This window comes from Mirounga leonina, unplaced genomic scaffold (genome assembly GCF_011800145.1).
Source record: "Mirounga leonina isolate KUSES-001 unplaced genomic scaffold, KU_Mleo_1.0 Mir_165, whole genome shotgun sequence".
In the NCBI taxonomy this organism is placed as follows: domain Eukaryota; kingdom Metazoa; phylum Chordata; class Mammalia; order Carnivora; family Phocidae; genus Mirounga; species Mirounga leonina.
This window is the reverse complement of record NW_023270415.1, coordinates 72,775,536-72,799,398: the sequence shown is the minus strand read 5'-3', so window position 1 is coordinate 72,799,398 and position 23,863 is coordinate 72,775,536. Positions and strand designations below refer to the sequence as shown.

At 41.5% G+C, this 23,863-nt stretch overlaps 1 protein-coding gene across 3 annotated transcripts in view; it reads right to left on the bottom strand.

The window, feature by feature from the left end:
- EFR3A (EFR3 homolog A) overlaps positions 1-18,067 on the bottom strand; it is a 114,871-nt gene extending 96,804 nt beyond the window's left edge. For 2 of the 3 annotated variants that reach the window (XM_035011959.1, XM_035011962.1), the window contains exon 1: positions 17,860-18,066. In XM_035011959.1, coding sequence (XP_034867850.1) covers positions 17,860-17,869 — 10 coding nt within the window. In that variant the 5' untranslated portion in view covers positions 17,870-18,066. Of the gene's footprint in view, positions 1-17,859 lie in introns of all 3 variants that reach the window. The other variant, XR_004680585.1, reaches the window with a different exon arrangement.
- Positions 18,068-23,863: the final 5,796 nt, after the last annotated feature.

Sequence of the window (23,863 nt, the reverse complement as noted above, 5' to 3'; positions counted from 1 at the left end):
AACCAACACCAAAGAAATACAAACAATTATAAGAACATATTATGAGCAACTCTATGCCAGCAAATTAGAGAACTTGGAAGAAATGGATGCATTCCTAGAGATGTATCAACTACAAAAACTGAACCAGGAGGAAATAAAAAACCTAAACAGACCTAAAAACACTAAGGAAATTGAAGCTGTCATCAAAAATCTCCCAACAAACAAAAGCCCAGGGCCAGATGGCTTCCCAGGGGAATTCTACCAAACATTTCAAGAAGAATTAATACCTATTCTTCTGAAACTGTTCCAAAAAATAGAAATGGAAGGAAAACTTCCAAACTCATTTTATGAGGCCAGCATTACCTTGATCCCCAAATCAGACAAAGACCCCATCAAAAAGGAGAATTACAGACCAATATCCTGGATGAACATGGATGCAAAAATTCTCACCAAAATACTAGCCAATAGGATCCAACAGTACATTAAAAGGATTATTCACCATGACCAAGTGGGATTTATCCCTGGGCTGCAAGGTTGGTTCAACATCCGCAAATCAATCAACTGATACAATGCATCAACAAAACAAGGAACAAGAATCATATGATCCTCTCAATACATGCAGAAAAAGCATTTGACAAAGTACAGCATCCTTTCTTGATCAAAACTCTTCAGAGTATAGGCATAGAGGGTACATAACCTCAATATCATAACAGCCATCTATGAAAAACCTACAGCGAATATCATTCTCAATGGGGAAAAACTGAGAGCTTTCCGCCTAAGGTCAGGAATGCGGCAGGGATGTCCACTATCACCACTGCTATTCAACATAGTATTGGAAGTCCTAGCCACAGCAATCAAACAACAAAAAGAAATAAAAGGCATCCAAATCGGCAAAGAAGAAGTCAAACTCTCACTCTTTGCAGATGATATGATACTTTATGTGGAAAACCCCAAAGACTCCACCCCAAAACTGCTAGGACTCATACAGGAATTCAGTAAAGTGGCAGGAGATAAAATCAATGCACAGAAATCAGTGGCATTTCTATACACCAACAAGACAGAAGAAAGAGAAATTAAGGAGTTGATCCCATTTACAATTGCACCCAAAACCATAAGATACCTAGGAATACATCTAACCAAAGAGGCAAAGGATCTGTACTCAGAAAACTATAAAATACTCATGAAAGAAATGGAGGAAGACACAAAGAAATGGAAAAACGTTCCATGCTCATGGATTGGAAGAACAAATATTGTGAAGATGTCAATGCTACCTAGAGCAATCTACATATTCAATGCAATCCCCATCAAAATATCATCCACTTTTTTCAAAGAAATGGAACAAATAATACTAAAATTTGTATGGAACCAGAAAAGACCCCGAATAGCCAGAGGAATGTTGAAAAAGCAAAGCAAAGCTGGCAGCATCACAATTCCGGACTTCCAGCTCTATTACAAAGCTGTCATCATCAAGACAGTATGGTACTGGCACAAAAACAGACACATAGATCAATGGAACAGAATAGAGAGCCCAGAAATGGACCCTCAACTCTATGGTCAACTCATCTTCGACAAAGCAGGAAAGAATGTCCACTGGAAAAAAGACAGTCTCTTCAACAAATGGTGCTGGAAAAATTGGACAGACACATGCCGAAGAATGGAACTGGACCATTTCCTTACACCACACACAAAAATAGACTCCAAATGGTTGAAAGACCTCAATGTGAGACAGGAGTCCATCAAAATCCTAAAGGAGAACACAGGCAGCAACCTCTTTGACCTCAGCCGCAGCAATTTCTTCTTAGAAACATCACCAAAAGCAAGGGAAGCAAGGGCAAAAATGAACTATTGGGACTTCATCAAGATAAAAAGCTTTTGCACAGCAAAGGAAACAGTCAACAAAACCAAAAGACAAGCAACAGAATAGGAGAAGATATTTGCAAATGACATATCAGATAAGGGGCTAGTATCCAAAATCTATAAGAATTTATCACACTCAACACCCAAAGAACAAATAATCCAATCAAGAAATGGGCAGAAGACATGAACAGACATTTTTCCAAAGAGGACATCCAAATGGCCAACAGACACATGAAAAACTGCTCAATATCGCTCGGCATCAGGGAAATCCAAATCAAAACCTCAATGAGATATCCCCTCACACCAGTCAGAATGGCTAAAATTAACAAGTCAGGAAATGACAGATGTTGGCGGGGATGCGGAGAAAGGGGAACCCTCCTACACTGTTGGTGGGAATGCAAGCTGGTGCAGCCACTCTGGAAAACAGTATGGAGGTTCCTCAAAAAGTTGAAAATAGAGCTACCGTATGATCCAGCAATTGCACTACTGGGTATTTACCCCAAAGATACAAAGGTAGGGATCCGAAAGGGTACGCGCACCCCGATGTTTATAGCAGCAATGTCCACAATAGCCAAACTGTGGAAAGAGCCAAGATGTCCATCGGCAGATGAATGGATAAAGAAGATGTGGTATATATATACAATGGAATATTATGCAGCCATCAAAAGGTATGAGATCTTGCCATTTGCAACAACGTGGATGGAACTGGAGGGTATTATGCTGAGCGGAATAAGTCAAACAGAGAAAGACATGTATCATATGACCTCACTGGTATGAGGAATTCTTAATCTCAGGAAACAAACTGAGGGTTGCTGGAGTGGGGGGTGGGGTGGGAGGGATGGGGTGACTGGGTGATAGACACTGGGGAGGGTATGTGCTTTGGTAAGCGCTGTGAATCGTGCAAGACTGTTGAATCCCAGATCTGTACCTCTGAAACAAATAATGCAATATATGTTAAGAGAAAAAAAAAGACGGTAGCAGGAGGGGAAGAATGAAGGGGGGGAAATCGGAGGGGTAGACGAACCATGAGAGACGATGGACTCTGAAAAACAAACTGAGGGTTCTAGAGGGGAGTGGGGTGGGAGGTTGGGTTAGCCTGGTGATGGGTATTGAGGAGGGCACGTTCTGCATGGAGCACTGGGTATTATGCACAAACAATGAATCATGGAACACTACATCTAAATCTAATGATGTAATGTATGGGGATTAACATAACAATAAAAAAATTTAAAAAAAAATTTTAAATTTAAAGATATACTATGTAAGCTTAAAAATCCACAGATAAAAATACTTTCTTCACAATGAAATTAAAAAGAACTGGAATTTCAGATCTTTAATTTTAGCAAGTCTCCTAATATTTATCAAACTGTGAGTCTTACCAAACCAAATCTGGAGGGGAAAAAAAGTGGGGCATCTGGAAATTCATATTTATAAGCACTGCTCAAGTAATTGCTAAGGGTTTTGTTTTATATAAAAATCAGGTCTTTCTACACACTTAAAACAGGTAAATTTTCTGGGATGCAAATTATATCTCAATAAAGGTGTTTTTAAAAATCAATTCTTGGGCGCCTGGGTGGCTCAGATGGTTAAGCGTCTGCCTTCGGCTCAGGTCATGATCCCAGGGTCCTGGGATCGAGTCCCACATCGGGCTCCCAGCTCAGCCGGGAGCCTGCTTCTCCCTCTGACCCTCTCCCCTCTCATGCTGTTTCTCTCTCGCTCGCTCTCTAAAAAATAAATAGAATCTTTAAAAATAAATAAACAAATAAATAAATAAAATGAAAATCAATTCTTTCCTTCATTATACCTATTGTGATCTTAATGTGTATCTGTAATACCAAGGTCATAGTTTAAAACCCTACTGCTACCCTATCGTACACATTGAAAAGCCGGATAAGGAAAAAGATAGGGATGAGGGTTTCTGAAGTTTTTTAGCTAAGCTCTTCTTCAAAGAGCACCAACAAATACCATTTCTACTTAAACAAACTAAGGCTAGTCTAGAAAAATATACCCTTAAATCAAAAGATAATAATTTGTCACCCATACGAGCATAAAGAATCTACCACAGGCAATGACTGAAATGTTTCTCAGTTAACTACGTTGATATGAGTTTTGTTTTTTTTTTAAGATTTTATTTATTTATCTGACAGAGAGAGAGACAGCGAGAGCAGGAACACAAGCAGGGGGGAGTGGGAGAGGGAGAAGCAGGCTTCCTGCTGAGCAGGGAGCCCGATGTGGGACTCGATCCCAGGACTCTGGGATCATGACCTGAGGCGAAGGCAGCCGCTTAAGACTGAGCCACCCAGGCGCCCGATATGAGTTATTTTTAATTAAAAATTCTCTGAATATTTCACAAGTAGGATATGACTTATAGCAAGCAAAATTCAGAACAGCTTTAAAATTCCCCAACTACTTAAATTTTAACAAATGTGTATTTCCTCATTAGTCATAGAATAACAAAAGTGTTAAATCTGTTGGGGATGTTTGTAACTTCCAAAATTATTTTTAGAACAAATGCATTTTAATATAACAACAGCACTGAGTCTTCTTATAAATTTCACAACACCCACAGTGTCTATGCCATATGTTAAAGATTTTCATTTCAATTGAGATGATTACATTTTCAATTAAATGGTAAAGGAAAAGACAGGTAGCACTGCAATTATGTACCTAAATAGAATGTATATTTTATTTTTTATCCCAAGTTTAAAGATAGCAAAATTATAGGGGCTTGCTGATAAGCCTTGCTAAGTACAAAGTTGAATAAAAAAATATTAAGCTACTCATTTAAACCTTCAAGATTCAGTGTCTGATACAGTCTCCCCAAACTTCTAACTAAAGAGAGAGGCTCTAAACAATTTGTATTTCACTTCATACACGAGATTTAGGTTAACACAAAATCAGAAGCCTAAGACTTCTTTTATTTTTCCAAGGATTTTTTTTAATTTATTTATTTGGGCGGGGGGGGGGGCGCAAAGCGCGAGGTAGAGAGAAAAAATCACAAGCAGAATCCCTGCTGAGCGCAAAGCCCAATGCCTGGCTTGATCTCAGGATCCTGAGATCATGACCTAAGCCGAAATCAACAGTCAGATGCTTAACTGATTGAGCTGCCCAGGCGTCCCTTTTTTAATTTTTATTACACACACACATTATGGTCGTTATGGTTAGTATACACAACTGATTTTTATGTTAATCAAAACTCTAAGAATGCAATCTAATCTTTTCTACTATTTTTTTAATGAATCATAAACTAAAATCTGATGCTGTAAGATTTCAATGTATTACTAAATTTTCCTTAAGTTCAAAGATAAGACATTATTACTAATGCATGGAAGAAAAAAAAAACCCAGCAACTTTCTGTGATGTTATACACAAAGAAGAACCTGTAAATCTGTATACATTTGTACTATTCATTTTATTACTGCAACTACTGAAACTTATTTACTCTTGAGAATTCAGAAGAATCAGTGGAAAATTATCTTTTATGGAAATACTCAATTGTTTAGCAAGGCTGAAATAGAATGCAATTTTAAGTTAAAAAAAATTAAGACTGGTGGAATCAACTGCCGCCCCAGCAAGAGCTCAGCAGCCAAACCACACTTAATTAAACTCACCCCTTCCTAATGTCCTCAGAACCACTGGACACAAAGCTTTTAAAACTGTTCAGCCCTATGCACCCCTATGTTTATTGTAGTATTATTTATAATAGCCAAATTATGGAAGCAGCCCAAGTTTCCACTGATAGATGGAGAAAGAAGATGTGATACACACACACACACACACACACACACATATACATACAACGGAATATTATTAAGCCATTAAAAAGAATGAAATCTTGCCATTTGCAACAACATGGATGGATCTGGAGGGTATTTTATGCATGCTAAGTGAAATAAGTCAAAGAAAGACAAATGCCATATAATTTCACTCATATGTGGAATTTAAGAAACAAAACCAAAGGAGCAAAGGGGAAAGAGACAAACCAAGAAGAGACTCTTAATCAAAGAGAACAGATGGTTACTAGAGGGAAGGTGGACAGCCGGATGGGTTAAATAGGTGATGGGGATTAAGGGGTGCACTTGTCTTAATGAGCACTGGGTGATGTATGGATTTGCTGAGTCACTCTACTGTAAACCTGAAGCTAATATAACACTGTATGTTAACTATACTGGAATTAATTTTTTTTTTTTTTTTACTTATTCAGCCCTTAACCAGCATGTACCCTATCAGGGCCGGCAACAAAAAGAGCAGCAGTATTTCTACGCCGCTGAAATAGAGAATAGAGGCAGCTTACTGAGATACACAGAGAAGAATGGACACGAGGGAAAAGAGGAGGATTAGCTGTGTAAGGGGAGAAAACCGTGCCGAGCGCTCAAAGAGCTAACGGAGGCACGCTCAGGTGACAGCTCAAGTGCAGACGCCTCTCACTTCTGTGAGATAAGGCAGTTCATCAGCAAGTTTACTTAAGTATTTTATCTGCCACCAGCAAATCATTCATTTCTTTCACAAATACACATTAATAATGAGACTCCAAAAAAGACAGCAAGAGATAAGTTAATAGTTAAGCTCTACATGAAATATTTTAAATTACATATGTGGAGCTGCCTTAATTTCTGCTTGCAAACTGCAGAATTAAGCATGTCTACCCAGGAGTTATAGAACAGGCTACATCCTCTCAACCAAATACAGTATGACAATCTCTTCCCCCAGCCAGAAAGCAGTACAAGACAGCTAAGGACATAAGTACATACATAAGGACATACATAAGGACAGTACATACCATGGTTAAGACACACAATCATCTTTAGATCCCTAAGCTTTAAAGTAAGATTTTTTTCCCCTAACATTTCATAAGTTGTCATAGCATCAGATCAAACAGTAAGAGACTGTCTAGCTTTGCTTTTTCTTGCTATACTGGAATGTTTCAAATGCTACTATAAATAAATGGACTGCCATTTGAGTCTTACACAGTTCCTGTCATGCATTTGTCGTGGTGGTATTTGTTTTAGTAATGCCCCACCTGCTCATCTTTGGTTCTTCTGCCTATTCAATCCTTAAAAGGACATGTTCCTCAAAGATCTGCCCTCGGCCCGTTTTGTCTTTACAGCTTATCCTTTAGTAACTTCGCCCAGTGTCGATTCCCTACCAATGCACTCTGAATGTCCTTTCAGGCATCACACACTTATTACAGCCTAAAGTCGACTCACTTTCCATCTTATCTTCCTCCAGAAAGTCCCCATATCAAACTAGAGCAATTCACCCAAACAACCAAGCCTGAAACTTCAGAGTGAATCCCGACTCCTCCTTCTCCCTCCACCCCTCATCCAATTAATTCTATCAACTGTACTTCCCCAGTAGTATCCAGACTGGTCCACTGCAATCTACCCCATGCCATCATCCAAGTCCAAAGCCCATCACTCAGACTACTGTACTTTAATAACCTCTAACTGTTCCCCCTCCAACCTCACTTATAAGTGTTTCCATAGCAACCAATGTTTCTCTTTTAGTAATCTGAGTCATTCTACAAATATACAAGGAATGTGTACCATGGGCCAAGCACTGTATCAAAAGCTACATATGGCGGCCAAGGAAACAGGTATAAGTGCTTATAAAAAGCTCCCTGTCTGGTGAGTGTAACTATGTACTCTTGACGTGTCTTCCCCACCAGACTAAGTTTCAGGAGAGCAGGCATGACAACCACAATGATGTCCATCATGCCCAGTATGAGGATACTGCTGTGTCCTCAGTGTCTATAAAAACTGGCACCTAGTGGGCATTAAATAAATGTGTTAAGACAAAATTACCAAACACACACACACACAGCCTTCAAGTCTTCACTTTCCCCAGTACCAATGACTTATTTCAACTGGCTGCTGGTTACTTCCACCTGCATGACTCACTTCAAACCCTTTCCCAAATCCATGCTTCTCCTATGACTCCTCAGGCATCTGAGGCCATCTTCCACTCACATTCCCCCTGCAATCTCTCCTCTAAACTCCACAGCACGGTTTCAGCAGCTGAGAACAGGAGAAATGCACAGAGGACTTAGACCCCAAATTCCTGCTACTGTACATCCACCTGGAGTGCTCTTCTCTCTGCTTCTAAGGATGGAAGCACCTTTGGGAAGCTCCACGGTTCCTTGGGTGCTCACCATTTCCTTGTGTTACAGCCATCTACACAAGGTTCTACAGACTCCTTAAAGCTAGAGACTGCTTTATTTATCTCTACTTATTCCCCACGTGTGGACACTAAAATAATCTGAATGATGAATCCCTAAGAGAAATCCAAACAGAACACAAGGGACGCTGAAAGGTGACGCCAAGAGCACAGCGAAAGCACCTGTGACTGAAAGGGCTACAAGGGGCGATCGGACAACTCCATTCCTGGAGATCATCAGAGCAACACAGGTGAGACACCATCAGGTCAAATGGTTTCGGTTTTTGCCTCTAGGCTCCTAAGCTTTTGATTCTAAAATACCTTATGTTTTTGTCAGAGGACATATTCTATTGTCTGAGACTATAAATTTCAAATTTTTTAGAGGCAGCCACATTATTTCCCTACTGAAATCAAATGCAGAATCCCCCAATAAAAAGAGCCACTCCAGCTGAAGCTGGATCAGGTAGAGAAGCCCACCTGTTCACACAACAGTCCATATTATATGTCCACAGAAGACACTTTAGAAATTTCAGCTCTAAAGGTAGCTCAAGCTTCCCTTGTGCCACCCTCTGATGTGGCACATCACATTCCATGTTGTGCCACATGGAATTCTCAGGAACTAACAAAGAGAATCCTGTGCCAGGGAATGGAGCTTTTGTAAAGGTAATATAAATAGAAATGACTGCAACAAGCATCCATCACTCTCTTCTTGCACCTGAATTGCTACATTGCATGAACCTGGTGCAGTAAGACAAACCTGGGAGAGCTTCCCAAAGGTGCTTCCATCCTTAGAAGACCAAGCAAGGAACCAGGATGGAACCAAGGGGAAAGGTGGCAAGGAGTAGACAAGTCCCCTAAGTCTGTTTCTAATTGGGGCTGAGAAGTGAAGAAGAAACTGGCCCGCTGAAGTCCACAGAGTACAGCCCAGCTAAGAGAACAGGAGAAATGCACAGAGGACTTAGACCCCAAATCCCTGCTACTGTACATCCACCTGGAGTGCTCTTCTCTCGGCAGAAGCCCTCCTGGGACCATATATAGCAAGTGGTAATAATCCAAGAAGCAACTATCTTGTCCTTACAACATGATGATGCTGATAACATGTTCATGAAGTATTTCTACCTCTAAAGCACAATTACATAAATCCTACTGCATGTAAGTATCCCTGAGTTTCCACTTAATACAAAAAACACCTAGTAAAAATACTTATAACTAAGCTCAAAATCCGTTTGAGTCATATGTCATAAATGGGCCACTCATTTCAATTTCTAGCCCCAACACAATACCTTTTGCAAAGTTTATGAAGCTCCAGGAATTGACGATGGCAAACTTGAACACTTTATATTTGATTTTGTCTGCCCAGCAGGAGCCAGATCCATTTAAAGTCAAGTGCAACCACAGCACAGAGAACTTTGTAGCAAATTGCCAAGACAGCTGTTCAAAAAGCCAATTAAATTCCAGGGGTGTGAAGAACACTTAGCATTACCCAGAAAACTACTGCAGCAGGAATACCCTGGAGTTCAGGTAGTGAAAAGAAAAAGGTATAGCTGAATAACCCACCAACTAAGAATAAAAACAAACTAAATAAATAAATTAAAAGCATTAAGAAGGACAAGTCTTCTTGAAGACTGTATAGCAAAATATTTAATGCCTAGTTTTAGAATACAGCAAACTCTTAATTCAGAAGTACAGTGAAAAAAACCTGAGTAGTGATTCCTTCTTTAATAAAAATAGAATCATGCTATCTCATAATACCTGAAGCTAAAAAGCAGTAAATATATATGCAAAAGGAAGAATATGACAGCTTACATGGAAAGAGGAAAAATTATAGTAGCTCCTGTTTGCTTTAGAGCACAGGCGAGAGCAGGCTCATCTCAAGAACTGAATGAACCTGACAAATACAAATGATGAGAGAATTGTGACAGGTTTGACATATGAATCATAGGAGGAACTGCCAACATTCATTTTACGATCATACTTGCCTAGAATTGTGTTCTACAACACACAACTGTTCCAAACACACACACACACACACACCCCCCACCTACAAACTCCCAGTAAATTGAACCCACACATAATGATTCTTCTCAACCTTTCAGGTTTTCGTGATTGAAACCACCACTTCAGATTATTTCTTCCTCCTTTCAGAATAAAATACCAATGATAAAAAAAGCCCCATTATTTTACTTCCTATTCAAAAACATTATTCACCAACCACTGCTCAAAGTACCTCACAGAATTTTACATCACCTAGCATATGATAGCTATAGCAATCACACAACAAATGCAATGGTTTCCTATATACAGTCAACATTATTGGATCAATTAAAATTCTCTTCTGTGGGCTAAAGGAAAAGCCAGTTCAGGGCAATATTTTAATGTTTCATTTCAGTTTTTTTAAATTTATTTTTTTTTTAATTCTGTTAAAGCTGTAAAAAGCCTGAAGCATCCTTTTCTGATTGCAGAATATATGCTAACTATAAAAATCTGAAAAACACAAAAGAAAATAAAAATAATTCATGACCTCTGAGACCATGACCCAGGCAGAAGGCAGACACTTAACCAACTGAGGCACCCCTAAACTTCTGCCTTTTGTACTATACCTCACCGCCTTTACCTGTTGTTACTATTAAAAAGTCTTTGGTAATCTGACAATCCAAAACTGATTTCAGCTTTTAATTACCATTTCCTTATTAATGAAATTTAATCATTTCCCCCAAAATCTTTATCAATTGTTTGTACCGAGACTTTTATAAGCATAGGTATATGTTTTAACCACATAGGATTGGTGTTTTGTTTCTGATTTGTATAAATACTATAAATATTGATTTTTTTTATATTTCATATTAACTTTAAATCCTTTAAATCTATAACCACAAATTTTTGTAACACCTCTATCCCACAGCCTTCTAACCCCTATGAAGGTATGTAGTTTTGAACACCAATCCAGTATTCAGACAACCTACGTTCTAGTAGCACACCATTACCCAGCTGAATGGCACACTTAACCCACTCGGTTTAACCTTTTTCTTAATGATTGCATTAACTGTTCTTTACAGCTATAAAATTCAATTCGATTTCATTTTTCCTTTTCTTAAATTCCCTCTCTGGTAATCTACAATTCCTAAATTAACTCTCTTCATATATATTGAATTTAGAAAAGCCTTACCAAATATTCATCTACATTATAATTAAAAGATTTCATTAGGCTAGCAGAAAGGTAAGAAAATAAAAAGCATGTAAAAGATTAGGAGGAAATAAAGTAGAAGAAAAAAGTACTTAGAATGGGGTGCTTAGGTGGCTCAGTAGGTTAAGCGCCAGCTCTTGATTCCAGCTCAGGTCATGATCTCAGGGTCCTGGGATTGAGCCCTGCCTGGGGCTCCCTGTTCAGTGGGCAGTCTGCTTGTCTCCCTCTCCCTCTGCCCTTCCCCCTGCTCACGGGCACTCTCTCTCTCTCTCTCTTAAATCATCTTTAAAAAAAAAAAAAGTACTTAGAATGTAAACATATATATATATACACATATATACGAAACACATGTATAATATAAACATTTTTTATATTTAAAAAACAAAAATTAGAACCAGAAACTCTTCTGAATCTTTAAAAAATAATGGCATGATATATTTGGAAAATAATGATATTCTTCTACAACCTGAATTACAAACCTTTTGGCCAAAGAACAACTGTCACTCTGGCGATTTCCATCTTTCCAGGGGATACATCTCAGTATGCTTTTGAATCTCTTGAAACTATATGCAAAACTTTATGTGAAAATCTGCATCTTCTGGGGAAGAATAATCATGGTGTTCATCAGACTGTCAACAGGGTTCATTTTGCAAAAATATTTAAGAATCCCTAACCTAGACAAACAGCTCAGGTCTTAACTACTGGTCTACCCTTTCCTCCTTCAAGTGGTGGGGGCCATTCTGGGATTTTCTGTGCCTTCCTCTCCATTTCTGAGAATGTCAGGGACTAGTTTCCTTCAATGTCATCAATAAAAACCCTTCTATTACCACTATAAAGAGGTAAGCATTTCCTACACAGGGGCTCCTCCAAAGGAGTTTAAAGTGGAGTTTGTAACAGAACTGGTTGTTCCTACAGAAAGACTGTATGATTCAGAAATACAATAAAAATACCTATGTAGCAGCTCTTTCTGTTTGTGGGTCCTGTCCCCCTGCTTTAATTAAATCACCTTTTTTGCACCAAAAAAGTAAAATAAAAATACCTGCATAGTGATTCCTTCTTTAATAAAAATTGGAATCATGTTATCTAATAATACCTAAAGGTAGGCAGCAGTAAACAAATATGCAAAGGGAGAGCATGACAGAGTACATGAAATCAGATTTGTCCTCTGCAATCCATCACATTCCTACTGAAACCCCATTCATGACAACTGGGTCATTCCATATCACAGCACAGCTATGTAATGGGTAAAATGTAGCTTTCTCCTAAGAACTAGGACCTTGGGGCGCCTGGGTGGCTCAGTCGTTAAGCATCTGCCTTCGGCTCAAGTCATGATCCCAGGGTCCTGGGATCGAGCCCTACATCGGGCTTCCTGCTCAGCGGGAAGCCTGCTTCTCCCTCTCCCACTCCCCCTGCTTGTGTTCCCTCTCTCGCTGTGTCTCTCTCTGTCAAAGAAATAAATAAAATCTTAAAAAAAAAAAAAAGAACTAGGACCTTCATTTTTGACTCAGGAAAAAAAAAAGGGCCTCTGCCCCCCAAAACAAAGGACTTTTTTTCTTTTAGAGGGATCTGTGGGCTGAGGAGGGGACAGAGAGGCAACACTGAAAACCACAGCCTAGAGAGCCAGAGAAGGATGGCTTTAGTTGTTTTTGTTTCAAGCTGCTCACTCCAAATTACCCCCAATGGCAGGCAAGTTCCCCAGAACGCTGGGCTAACTCCTCCCACCTCCCCCTTATCCCCATAGTACAGCTTTGCAAGGTACTCAGAACTGTGGAAATCCTGAGATGGAAAAGCAAGGTATGGACAAAGGGGAAGCTGCCCAGGGTCCCTGAAGGACTGTAACAGGGTCAACCCGAATTCAGGGTCAGGAAAGGCCCTGCCCTGCCCCAACAGGTCACTGTTGACTCAGTCAGCCCCGCACGCTCCTTTGGGCCTCTGGTTGAGAAGGCAATCTCTGGGGAGCAGGCTGCAGGGACCCTGGACAGGAAAGCAAGCCACCAGGCGGCAAGCACAGCCTAATCTACAACAGTTCAATCTTTGAACCAGTGGTTCTCAAACCAGGGACAATTATGACCCCCAGGGGGCATTTGGCAATGTCTGGAAACAGTTCTGATGGTCAAGACTTTGAGGAACAGGGGAATTTACTATAAGCCTCTAGTGGATAAAGGCCAGAGTTGCTGCTAAACATCTCAAGACAAAGTACATGACAGCCCGGTACCTCCCAAACAAAAAATTATCCGATCCAAGACATCAAAAGAGCAAAGTTCGAGAAATCCTGATTAAGACTATGATTTGCAAGCTTCCATTTTTATTCTTGTCTCAGGCCTCACAAATGTTATAAGCAGGCCTGCTAAGAACCTAATCCTAAATTATAGAACTCTTATAACACTGTTTTAACAGAAAAAAAAGTTTATTTCAGGTTTTAGTATCCAAAGAATAACTTCTGTGACTCCAGTTAAGATTCAATCATTCATTTATTCAACATTTACCAAGCACTTATTATGTAATTAAGCACAGTGCTAAGCAAAAGTAATGGTGTCAAAAGAAATTGATAGTATCTGGTAGATTCAATCCTGCCTGGCTCAGAGCAGTGTAGTAAGAAAAAAGAACTGGGACTCTGTGAAGTCACACACATCTAGTTCTGATCCCACATTCCACCATTTACTGTCATTAGGCAAGTTACTTAACTTCCTTGAACTTCAATCTCTCTATTTCTATGTCACATAGGGCCTCCCACAAAGGAAAAGATAATAAGAAGCACAAAGTATACCGCGTGGCACACAACAGTATTCAATTATTAATTCTCTATTACTAATAGCAAGTTTTCATTTTTTATAAAGTAATCAGTATGCTGGAAATGGCTAGTATGCCTATGAAAAGGAGAGTCATTGTTACTGTGACTGTGACAGCTTGAACACAATTTTAGTCAAGTTCATTGCATGGCATATTAAGATCCTTCAAATTCTGGCTCCCATCTCCTCCAGCTTTATCTTCCACCACCCACATCATCTTTAATGTCATATGTCCCATGAGTGGGAACAGACTGAAAGATGAGATCTGGTAGTAACCAGTGTCAAGCCAAAGGTCACTGTGAGTAAGAAAATTCTTTTAGCTGTAACTCTGGCAGTAAACATAGGTACTCGGTGGAAGGGTGAGGAGGGGCATAGAGAACAAATGAACACAAAAGGCTCCCAAGTCAGGAATAGGTCATTTGCTTATAATGCATTTCTAAATGGAAACACTTCAACCAGCCTCCATCTTTCACTTCACAATTCGTCAGTATCTTGCACCTCTTTCATAAGAATGGACTGAAAAATAAGTCAAATATAATCAGCCCCATCAGTGGAAAAAAACAAACATGGAATGACCACATTACCATAGCCTAACAAATCTGACCAGATATCAAATGCCAACATCTAAGTGAGAAAAGAAAGCCTTAACCACCAATTACTGAAAGTATAGTTATTTATAGCGAACAATGGTTAAGCATTTCAGTTCCCCTTAGCCATACACAATACCTTTACATAGATCATAAAAGAACACATCTTACTGGACCTGTTTTTAGGCAAACTGTCAGCTACGGAAACCCTTTCACAAAGTAGTTTACTAAAAAGGAAGTCTGTGCCTATACAACCAAGTATCTATTGAGCACATCAGTGAAATCCTCAGCCTTCTTTGCCCAGAGTCCTGTGACAAGACAGAAGAAAAGGCAAAAATGTTAAATTTTCTTGTAAGCTCACATGTCTGACTAAAGTTTTGGCTAAGCTTACTTTTTGTCTTCATGTAACCTCAGGGGAAAAAGTGGGGGAAGAGGGTAAACTATAATCAACTTAATGCTGAAAAACCAAAAATAAACTTCATCTATGCTCCTTGTGGTTAAGGATTATAGGGAGGAGATCTACATTCAAGTCCTGGTTCTATCCCATGTATGACCTTAGCCAAGTTACTGAAACTCACTGAGTCTCAGTCTCCTGATATGAAAAAGAAAAGAAAATGACTGAATTAAGAAGCTTTAACATTTCTCCCACTCAAATTCTTCTTTTTTTTTCATTATTAACATATAATGTATTATTTGTTTCAGGGTACAGGTCTGTGATTCATCAGTCTTATACAATACACAGTGCTCACCACAACACATACCCTCTTCCACTCAAATTCTTATTGTTTGAAAATCTTTAATATCAAAATGTTTCTTAACGGTCCTTTGAAACTAGAGGAAGAAATAAAGGCCTCTAGAGAAATGATGTATCAAATTATACCTTTGTAGGTTTGAAGAGATCATTTAGTGAAACACTCTTGAAATCTGTGCTTAGTGATTATTGCAAACTACTGGCTGCAAATAGAGTGACATAACCACAAAACTGCTCCTGTGTCGCAGTAGCTTCCCGCCAGGCATCCTTCCAGGTAGCTGCTTTCTGAAAAAGAGTTTACAGCTCTCCAAAATAATTCCAATAAAGCTACCATTACCATTCATGAGATAATGCAATTGCTTAGCCTTCAGGGGTATACCATGCTCCATCAGATTCCGCTTATTAACATCAGTTTCAATGACTTGAGAGTATCAATATTCCAAATAAGCAACAAAACAGCAATACTAGAATAATTCTAGTATAATTCTGGAGCAAGGGTCACTTTCAGAATTAGAGAGTCTGAGAGACCCTAGTGATCATCTCCAACAGAAAAGCATTACATTTATTCACTAAAGCCTTTAACTAGCTGAGCTTACAAATGAGCCTCTGAACTCATCTGACATTAAAAAAAAACACCACCACCACACAAACAATTTATTTGGAGAGATTTCTTCCTAAAAACATCCCCAAAGGGGAAAAAGAAATTCCCAAAGAAAGTAATAATTTTGCTGTCTCTGCTTATGTTGCAATTTATTCTACAGGCAGAGTTCCCGAGAAGTACTACTGTCTGCTGAACTATCCCAGCAATTTTTGGTGGTTCTGGCCATAAAAGGAGACAAAAGGCAGTATGAACACTTCACAGCGGTACTACCAGCTGGTACTACACTTCATGCAATCACAGAAACTGTACCATAATAAATATTAACAGTAATGACAGATAATTCAAACGTTTCACTTGCCTTCCAATCAGGTCATAAAATCTGCATTCTTAACTATGCAAATACAGCATGGTTCATTTTGCATTGTAAATCATGTATTTTAAAAGAAACAAGTTTTCTAAATCCACTCCATGAAGCTAATCTTAGAACTAAAAATCTGTTTAATTTCACAACATATTTTGCCATTTCACCAATAAATTCCATTTGAAGCCTTAACTTTCAAGAATACGTTTTTATTCCTTCCCTTTTCCTCTCTCAGACGGTAAGAGTAGCACAATGCTAATCTAAAATATTCCTCAATGACATGAATTTAGAAATAGCAATTATAATTATGATGATATTCCTCTAGTCTGGAGAAATACAATGAAAATATAAACTGCTGACATATTAAATTAATACAAAATTCAAGACCATGAGTTAAGAACACACAAATTACTGTGTTCATAAAACAAAATCCACCTTACCCACCGATGTAGGAGCGGTTAAAAGTAACCGTTTCATCAAGCTCATTCACAGCATTACATAAACCTTTCTAATATCTGGAAATAATTCCTCTTTACAACCAATACACAAAACACGCATCTGAGGCTGACCTGGAAATCCACTGCCCCGTCTGTCTACCAAAATAAGGACGGTGAGGAGTTAGGAATTCAAAGAAATGTGAGCTAATTAGGAGCGTATTTACAAGTGGTTACAGATTTTACAGTATGGAACACTTACTCAAAAGCGCCCTAATCGAAAACAATCTCTATAATCAATCATCATCTTGCTTCCTCCCGTCCAAGATTAATTAGGGAGTCTCTGTGGGCCACTGGGTTTAAAGTCACATTGCAATTCTCTGGGTCGTCCTGAAATGGGCCATTAGTAATACTGCTCTACCCGGTTTGTCCAAAACGTCCCCCAAATGCACTGTTCTTCAAACTTTAGGGTCCCTCAATAACACCAAGACCTCTTATTAAGCACGCAGATTCCGGGGCCCAAGCCTAGGAATCAGTGTGCCTAGGGAGGAACCCTGAACATTCTCAATCAGCAGCCAGGTGAATCTGAAGCAGGCGGTCCAACAGCTTCCTGGGGCACAGAAGCCTAACAAGCTCCCAAAAGAGCACCTACTTCAGCCACCCCGGCGCGTTACGGACGGGGAGAGTCAAGGCTACGGGGAACTTCGCGAGCCTCGAGGAGGGACTCTGGGCCGGGCCCGGATCCCCCCGAACCGTGCGTCCAACTAGGCGACGCCTGGTCCCGGAGGAAGTGAGTACGTGACGCGACCGCAGTTATTTTCAGCATTTCCACGAAGTACCCCCGGCTCTGTAAAGAGCTGGGGAAAGAGAGTGGACTTTGTTAGGTCCCACAGGTCTAGGTTACTCCAGCCCAGCCACTTACTAGCCGAGCGTCCTTAACGTTCGGGTCTCAGTTTCCCCGTTTGTGCAACGGGATCACGCCGCCCCGCGGGAAGGCTAAGCCGAAACGAAAGTAACTCGGCGGGTCGCAGGCACTTCCGGGCTCTCCCGCGCCTGGCCCGGCTTCCCCGCCGCCGCAGCGGGCCACCCGGAGTGCGCGCCGAGCGGGCCGCGGCCCCCCGACGCCCCCCGCCCGGCCCGACCCTCGGCCGGACACTCACGGGTAGGCATGGTGACCCCGAGCCGCGCTCGCCGCCGCACGGAGGCTCAGCGGGGCCGCGCAGGGCGCGCCGACCGCACCATGGCGGGCGGGCGCCGGGCCACCGAGACCCGGACCAGGCGAAAGGAGAAGGGCGGAGGGAACAGACGCGGGCCCCGTGTCTCGCGCGACGAAGCCAGCGACAACAGCCACCGCCGGCCCATCTGCGCGCCGGACGCCTCGTTGGGCGTCCCCACGCCCTGGCGTCAGCACGTCGCCGGCGCCCCGGCCCCGCCCCCGCGCTGTGGCCGAGCTCCGCCCAGGAGCGGTCCGGCGCGGGCAGGGGGCGGGGACTAGAGGAGGGCAGTCGGTTGCCTGGAATAAATTGGGGCTCGGTTTTGTGGTGAAGCCCTAGTGATTTGAGTCCTATTCGTTTCCATGAGTCCTTACTCGCGGTGCATTAGCGATATTCACGTTTTACACTTGCACCGCTTTATGATGTTTGTGAGGGTATGCCTGATTGCTTTAAGCGCATGGAATACCTGTGGGCTTTTTTTGCATGAGCTGTTGAACTTGCAGTGCGTTCCACTTCTCTGAAAGCATGATTGGAGACGCCCTGAGGTCATTCCGGGTGAGGGCAGAGCATTTTTTGAGACGATAGAAAATGTAATTTCCTGGGCGCTTGGGTGGCTCAGTCGGTTAAGCGGCTGCCTTCCGCTCAGGTCATGATCCTGGAGTCCCGGGATCGAGTCCCGCATCGGGCTCCCTGCTTGGCGGGGAGTCTGCTTCTCCCTCTGACCCTCCCCCCTCTCGTGTGCTCTCTCTCTGTCTCAAATAAATAAATAAAATCTTAAAAAAAAAGAAAATGTAATTTCCTCTTTTTTTTTTTTATAAAGATTTTATTTATTCATTCAAGGCACACAGAGAGAGAGAGAGCACGAGCATGGGGAGAGGCAGAGGGAGAAGCAGGCTCCCCGCTGAGCCAGAAGCTGGACATGGGGCTCGATCCCAGGACCCTGGGATCATGACCCGAGCCGAAGGCAGATGCTTAACCATCTGAGCCACCCAGGCGCCCCAATGTAATTTCCTCTTTAAGAGGCTGGGGGCGTGGGTGGCGGTGGAGGGCAATGAAGAGCAAGTCACAGAAGCTGGTGAGAGCAGAGTGTGTGTAGTGCTCTACACCAGATCATCTCTTGCTAAGGGTGAAAGCCAAACTACCAAGTACTTGGCCAACACTTACTTATCCTTCAATGCATTTTGCATATCTTTATCATCTATAACATCTTTCCTGCTCCCAGTTTTTGTCCTGAGACATTTCACAGTATCTTAACTTGCTTCTGCTGTAGCACTTTTTCCATTGAATCTTAATCAGACTGTCGTAAGTGCTTAAGTCCGCCACTGGACTATGCACTTTTCAGAAAATGGCAAATACCATAGTCCATATTTATGTATCCCTACCCAGCACACAGTAGGGGGTTAGAGCATTTTCATTTAATACCTATTTAACAAAGTACATATTTATGCAGTATATGGAAAAAAAAAACAGATAAAATAGAACTAGTTAATGAACAACCTTGCAAACTTGGAATTTGCCCTTTGAGAAACCATTCTAGGTTCTCTATGAGGACAGTGGCATTAAATAATCAGAAGCAGGGTTCTGCAGAGTGGACAGCATGAAACAGAAGCCATGGAAGGGAGTCCTTAGGACTGACGCTGAAGGGAGTGTTAGGTGCCTGGTCTTAGTGGTGGCTGTGGAAAAGGAATGAGCTGAATCTTACTGCAGCAGAAGAATCCCTGGGATTTATTGGCTGCTGGCTTGGGAGCAAAAGAGAGGCATCTGTTAGTTATGTAACTCCAAAGCTGGAAGAAGGAAACAAATGATACTGGGAGAGCAGTAGACAAGTTGGGAGGGAATGCTGTTTTAGGGAAGGGGTGTGAAGAAAGGATGTGAGTTTCTCCTTGACACATTAAGCTTGAGGCGACATTCAAGGGAGACATCCAAGTGAATAGTTCTGAAGGCAGGTGGGCATACCAGGCTGAAGGCAGATGGAGGGATCTCAAGGTTGGAGATTTGGGAAGCTTTGGCCCACAGACAGAAGCTAAAGCCAGGAGTCACAGAAAGCCTGCTGAGGGAGGGTGTGGAGCCAAAGAGACAGAGATAGAGGAGATCCAAAGGGCACAGTGCCCCGTAAGCCGAAGGAGGATATGATTCCAAAGGACAGACATCTCTGCTTACATTACTCAAAAAAAGATGCAAATTACAAAAGCCCTGAGATAGTCTGGCCCATAATGAGTTTGATTCCTTTTTTTTTTTTTTTTTTTAATCCCCTTGGTTTTTTGGTTTGTATTGTTGCCAGAAATTAAATCAGCAGCCAAAGATTCTGGGGAAGGACAGCTGAAAGTCAGGAATAATAACTTCATAATTGTAGGATCACATACAACATACCTAAGTGTTTTCCTGGTTTACACATGGGGTCTTGGTAACACAGGTACCATACAGACCCCTTTTCCCTATCAAGTCCTCTGGATCACCTTCTGCCTGTGCACCCCCTTCCCCTTTTCTCTGAGAGGACTAATTCTGCCACCACCTGCTTTAGACTTGATCTAAGACTGGTAGCCTCTCCTGGACCACGTCGTCTGTCTTGCAAACACCCTTCCATCCCCTCTGCCAGTATTCCCCTTTTGAAGCCCTATTTGGGCTGGTAGGAAATGGGCTTTCTCCATTTGTCAGTCCCCACACTGCCCAGTACTTTTACTTGCACACCCTGTCTTGCTGACCCAGAGATGAGCCACTAGATCTCTCTTCCAGAAAGAATGCCTGCCTGATACTATCAGTTAAAATGATATTAGAAAGATCATCATTGGCATCCTACTGGAACATTAGCTTTTGGTCAAATTGCCCAAAATAGCTGCTTCCAGTTTAGTCCACTATTTGTTCCAATTTCTAAATCAGGCACAGAGACAATTCACTTTTAATTGGCACACGTTTTAGTGTTCCAAGGTAATTGCCAGCAAATTGAAAGTTTATAGGAATTAATTGCAAGGATATTTATTTCTCCCAAGAGTTTATTCCCAAAAGGTCATCAGGATGCAATTTGATGCTCTCATTGCTTAGTTTTCCTTCTTGTTCAATATTTATATCAATGATGTGCCCTTTTTGTGTCATTTCATTCCATTTCATTTCTGCCGTTGCTTAAGAGTGATTCAGGGCTTTCCAGTTCTCATGAGGCATTCAAAAAAGCACAGACGTTGGATTTAGCAAACCTGAGTTGGAATCCTGCCTTCCCCCTTACCTGACCTTTTGACAGCCCATGACCTCTCTGGATTTTACTTTTCCTCAAATTCAAAACCAAGAGACATTCCCTTGGGTTGTGATGTTCTACAAATCTCCTCAAGGCAGTAGTTCTCAAACTTGTCTGAACTTTGAACTCACTGGGGGAGCTTTAAAGAATATCCATCCTTGGATCCTAGTCCCATGATTCTGATGTAGCTGGTCTGCACCACGGCCTGGGCCTGGACCCAGTTTAAAAGCTCACCTTGGGTGTTTGTGTGCAGCCAAGTTGAACGCCATTGCCTTAGGAAAGAATTAAGCAAGACAAAGCTCTAATTCAGAGTCACATACCTCATTGGGCCATTTCTGCTGCCGGGTAAGCTCATGCATTTTGAGATCACTGCCCTCTGAATTCTAGAGTAATTTTCTCACTCAGGTGCTAGCCAAACTAGTTGCGAACACACATGAAAACAATTGAAAAGGATCAACCCCTAATCCAGAAGGTCATCACCAACCCTTTCTGGGCCAACTGGAACACAGTGCAAGGCCCAACTTCCTGATCATCCCATGAGCCGATTATCACAGTCCTTTGTGCTTTGTAAAGACAATTGCAAATGGATAGGGAGCAAAATCCTGAGATAATTAGGAACTCTTGATTAAATCAGCCAAAACAGCTGGAAACCCTTCCTTAGAAACACTATCATTTTAAACAATTAGAGGAAAGCATTCTCTCTTGTTACTTACTAAAATGCTAGCTAGCTTTAGCATTTAACACAGAATGTAGTGGAACTGCTAAAAGGAGAGAAAAAAAAATACTCCTTTAAATATAGTGGCATTCTCGGCGGTGAGTCCTTCGTAAGACTTTTATGACAACTGGAATCAAATCTCATTTATTGCTGCATCTCCTATATATGGAACATATTGGGTGCTTAGTAAATATTTGAGGGAGAAAAAGAGGAAGATAGGGAGGGAATGAAGAGATAAACATAAAGGACATAGAGACAAGAAGCAAACAGGTAAATCAAAGAATGGAAGAGGCTTTTTGTGGTAGATTGGAAATAGTAGCCTCAATCTCTTTGCCTGGCTGTATCCACATTCTTGGAGTTGACTCCTTCCAAAAGAAGTACACTTTCTCCACTCCGGAATCTGGGTTGGCCTAGCAACTTTGGCCAATAAGACAATGGTAAATAGTGTAAGCAGAGACTTAGAAAATGTGAAGACTGGGCTCCCTTTTGGAAGAGAGGCCCCAATCATCCCAACTATTCCAAATGAGGCCACCATAAATTAGGCAGAACCAAGTGATCTACCAGTTCAGCAAAGATTCAAGAGTGAGTCTAGTCGAGACCAACGTAAGACTACCACTGAGACTAGGCCCAGTTGTCAACCCACAGGAACATGAGCTAAATAGTTCTTTTAAGCCACTTATTTTAAGTTTGGGGGTGATTAGTTATGTACTCCATAGTCACTATCACTAGTTATCACTACAACTGTAGCTAACTAATTCCTGTTGTATAAAAATCATTATGGGGGGTGCCTGGTCAGCTCAGTCGGTTAAGTGACCAACCTTGATTTCGGCTCAGGTTATGATCCCAGGATTGTGGGATCGAGTCCTGCCTAGGCTCTGCACTAAGTGGGGAGTCTGAGATTTTCTCTCTCTCCCTCTGCCCCTCTCCTGCCCACTACGCTCTCTCCCTCTTTCTCTCTCAAATAAATAAATCTTTAAAAAAATTATTATAGGAGGTATAATTTTTCAAGATCTTAATTTGTGCCAAGTAGCATGATAAGTACCTTACATGCATTTTCTGACATGCATTTCCTCACAAAAACTGAGTAGATGAATATCCCCATTGTTTTAATATGAGGAGCTTAGATTAAAGTAAGGTAAGTGGCCCTGGAATTTGAACTCAGGTTTGTTGGCCCCCAGACCCAAACTCCTAACCATAGATAGTCAGAGTCAACTGACGAGGAAATCAGAGGGCTGGACAGGAGACAGTATAGTGAGATTAAGTAGAGCTAGCAACAGTTGTCTTTTTTCCAGTTTGCCTTTCGGAAAGAATTGTAAAACCCTTCAGAAGAGGAATTGTGTTTTCCAACTGTTTCAAAGACTCATAAGAAAGTCAATAGGTTTTTTTTTTTTTTTTAAGATTTTATTTATTTGAGAGAGAGAGAGCGACAGAGTGACAGAGTGGCAGAGGGAGAAGGAGAAGTAGGCTCCCTGGGAGCCTGATGCAGAGCTGGATCCCAGAACCCTGGGATCATGACCTGAGCCGAAGTCAGAGGCTTAACAGGCTGAGCCACCCAGGCACCCTGAAAGTCAATAGGTTCTGTATCGGTTCTCTTTTTATAGCCTGGAAACTGACTTGCGATTATAGTCAGGTACAGGAGTGTACCAACACCTGGCTCCAGGGGTCCCAAACAGCCCAGATCTGGCCTCTAACAACATCCAAAGGCAGAGCGAAAATGGTGGCATAACAAGACAGGGATTTCTTTCAGCGAGGCCAACACCAGGAAACAGTCGACTAACATCTCAAAGACTGTCTCCAAAGTGCCAAAAATACTTTCAGGTTTATAGAAGGAAAATGTGGGACAAAGGTCTTTGGGTCCCTGCAGGTGTGCAGGGGTGGTCACGTTGATCATTGTCTTGGGGTCACCTGGAGTCTTGCTGGATCAGGGAAGTCCTTTCTGTTTGAGGGGGTAGTTTCGGTTCCCATCACAAGACGCTTTGCCCCTGGGGTCTTTTGCCTGAGTTAAGAGA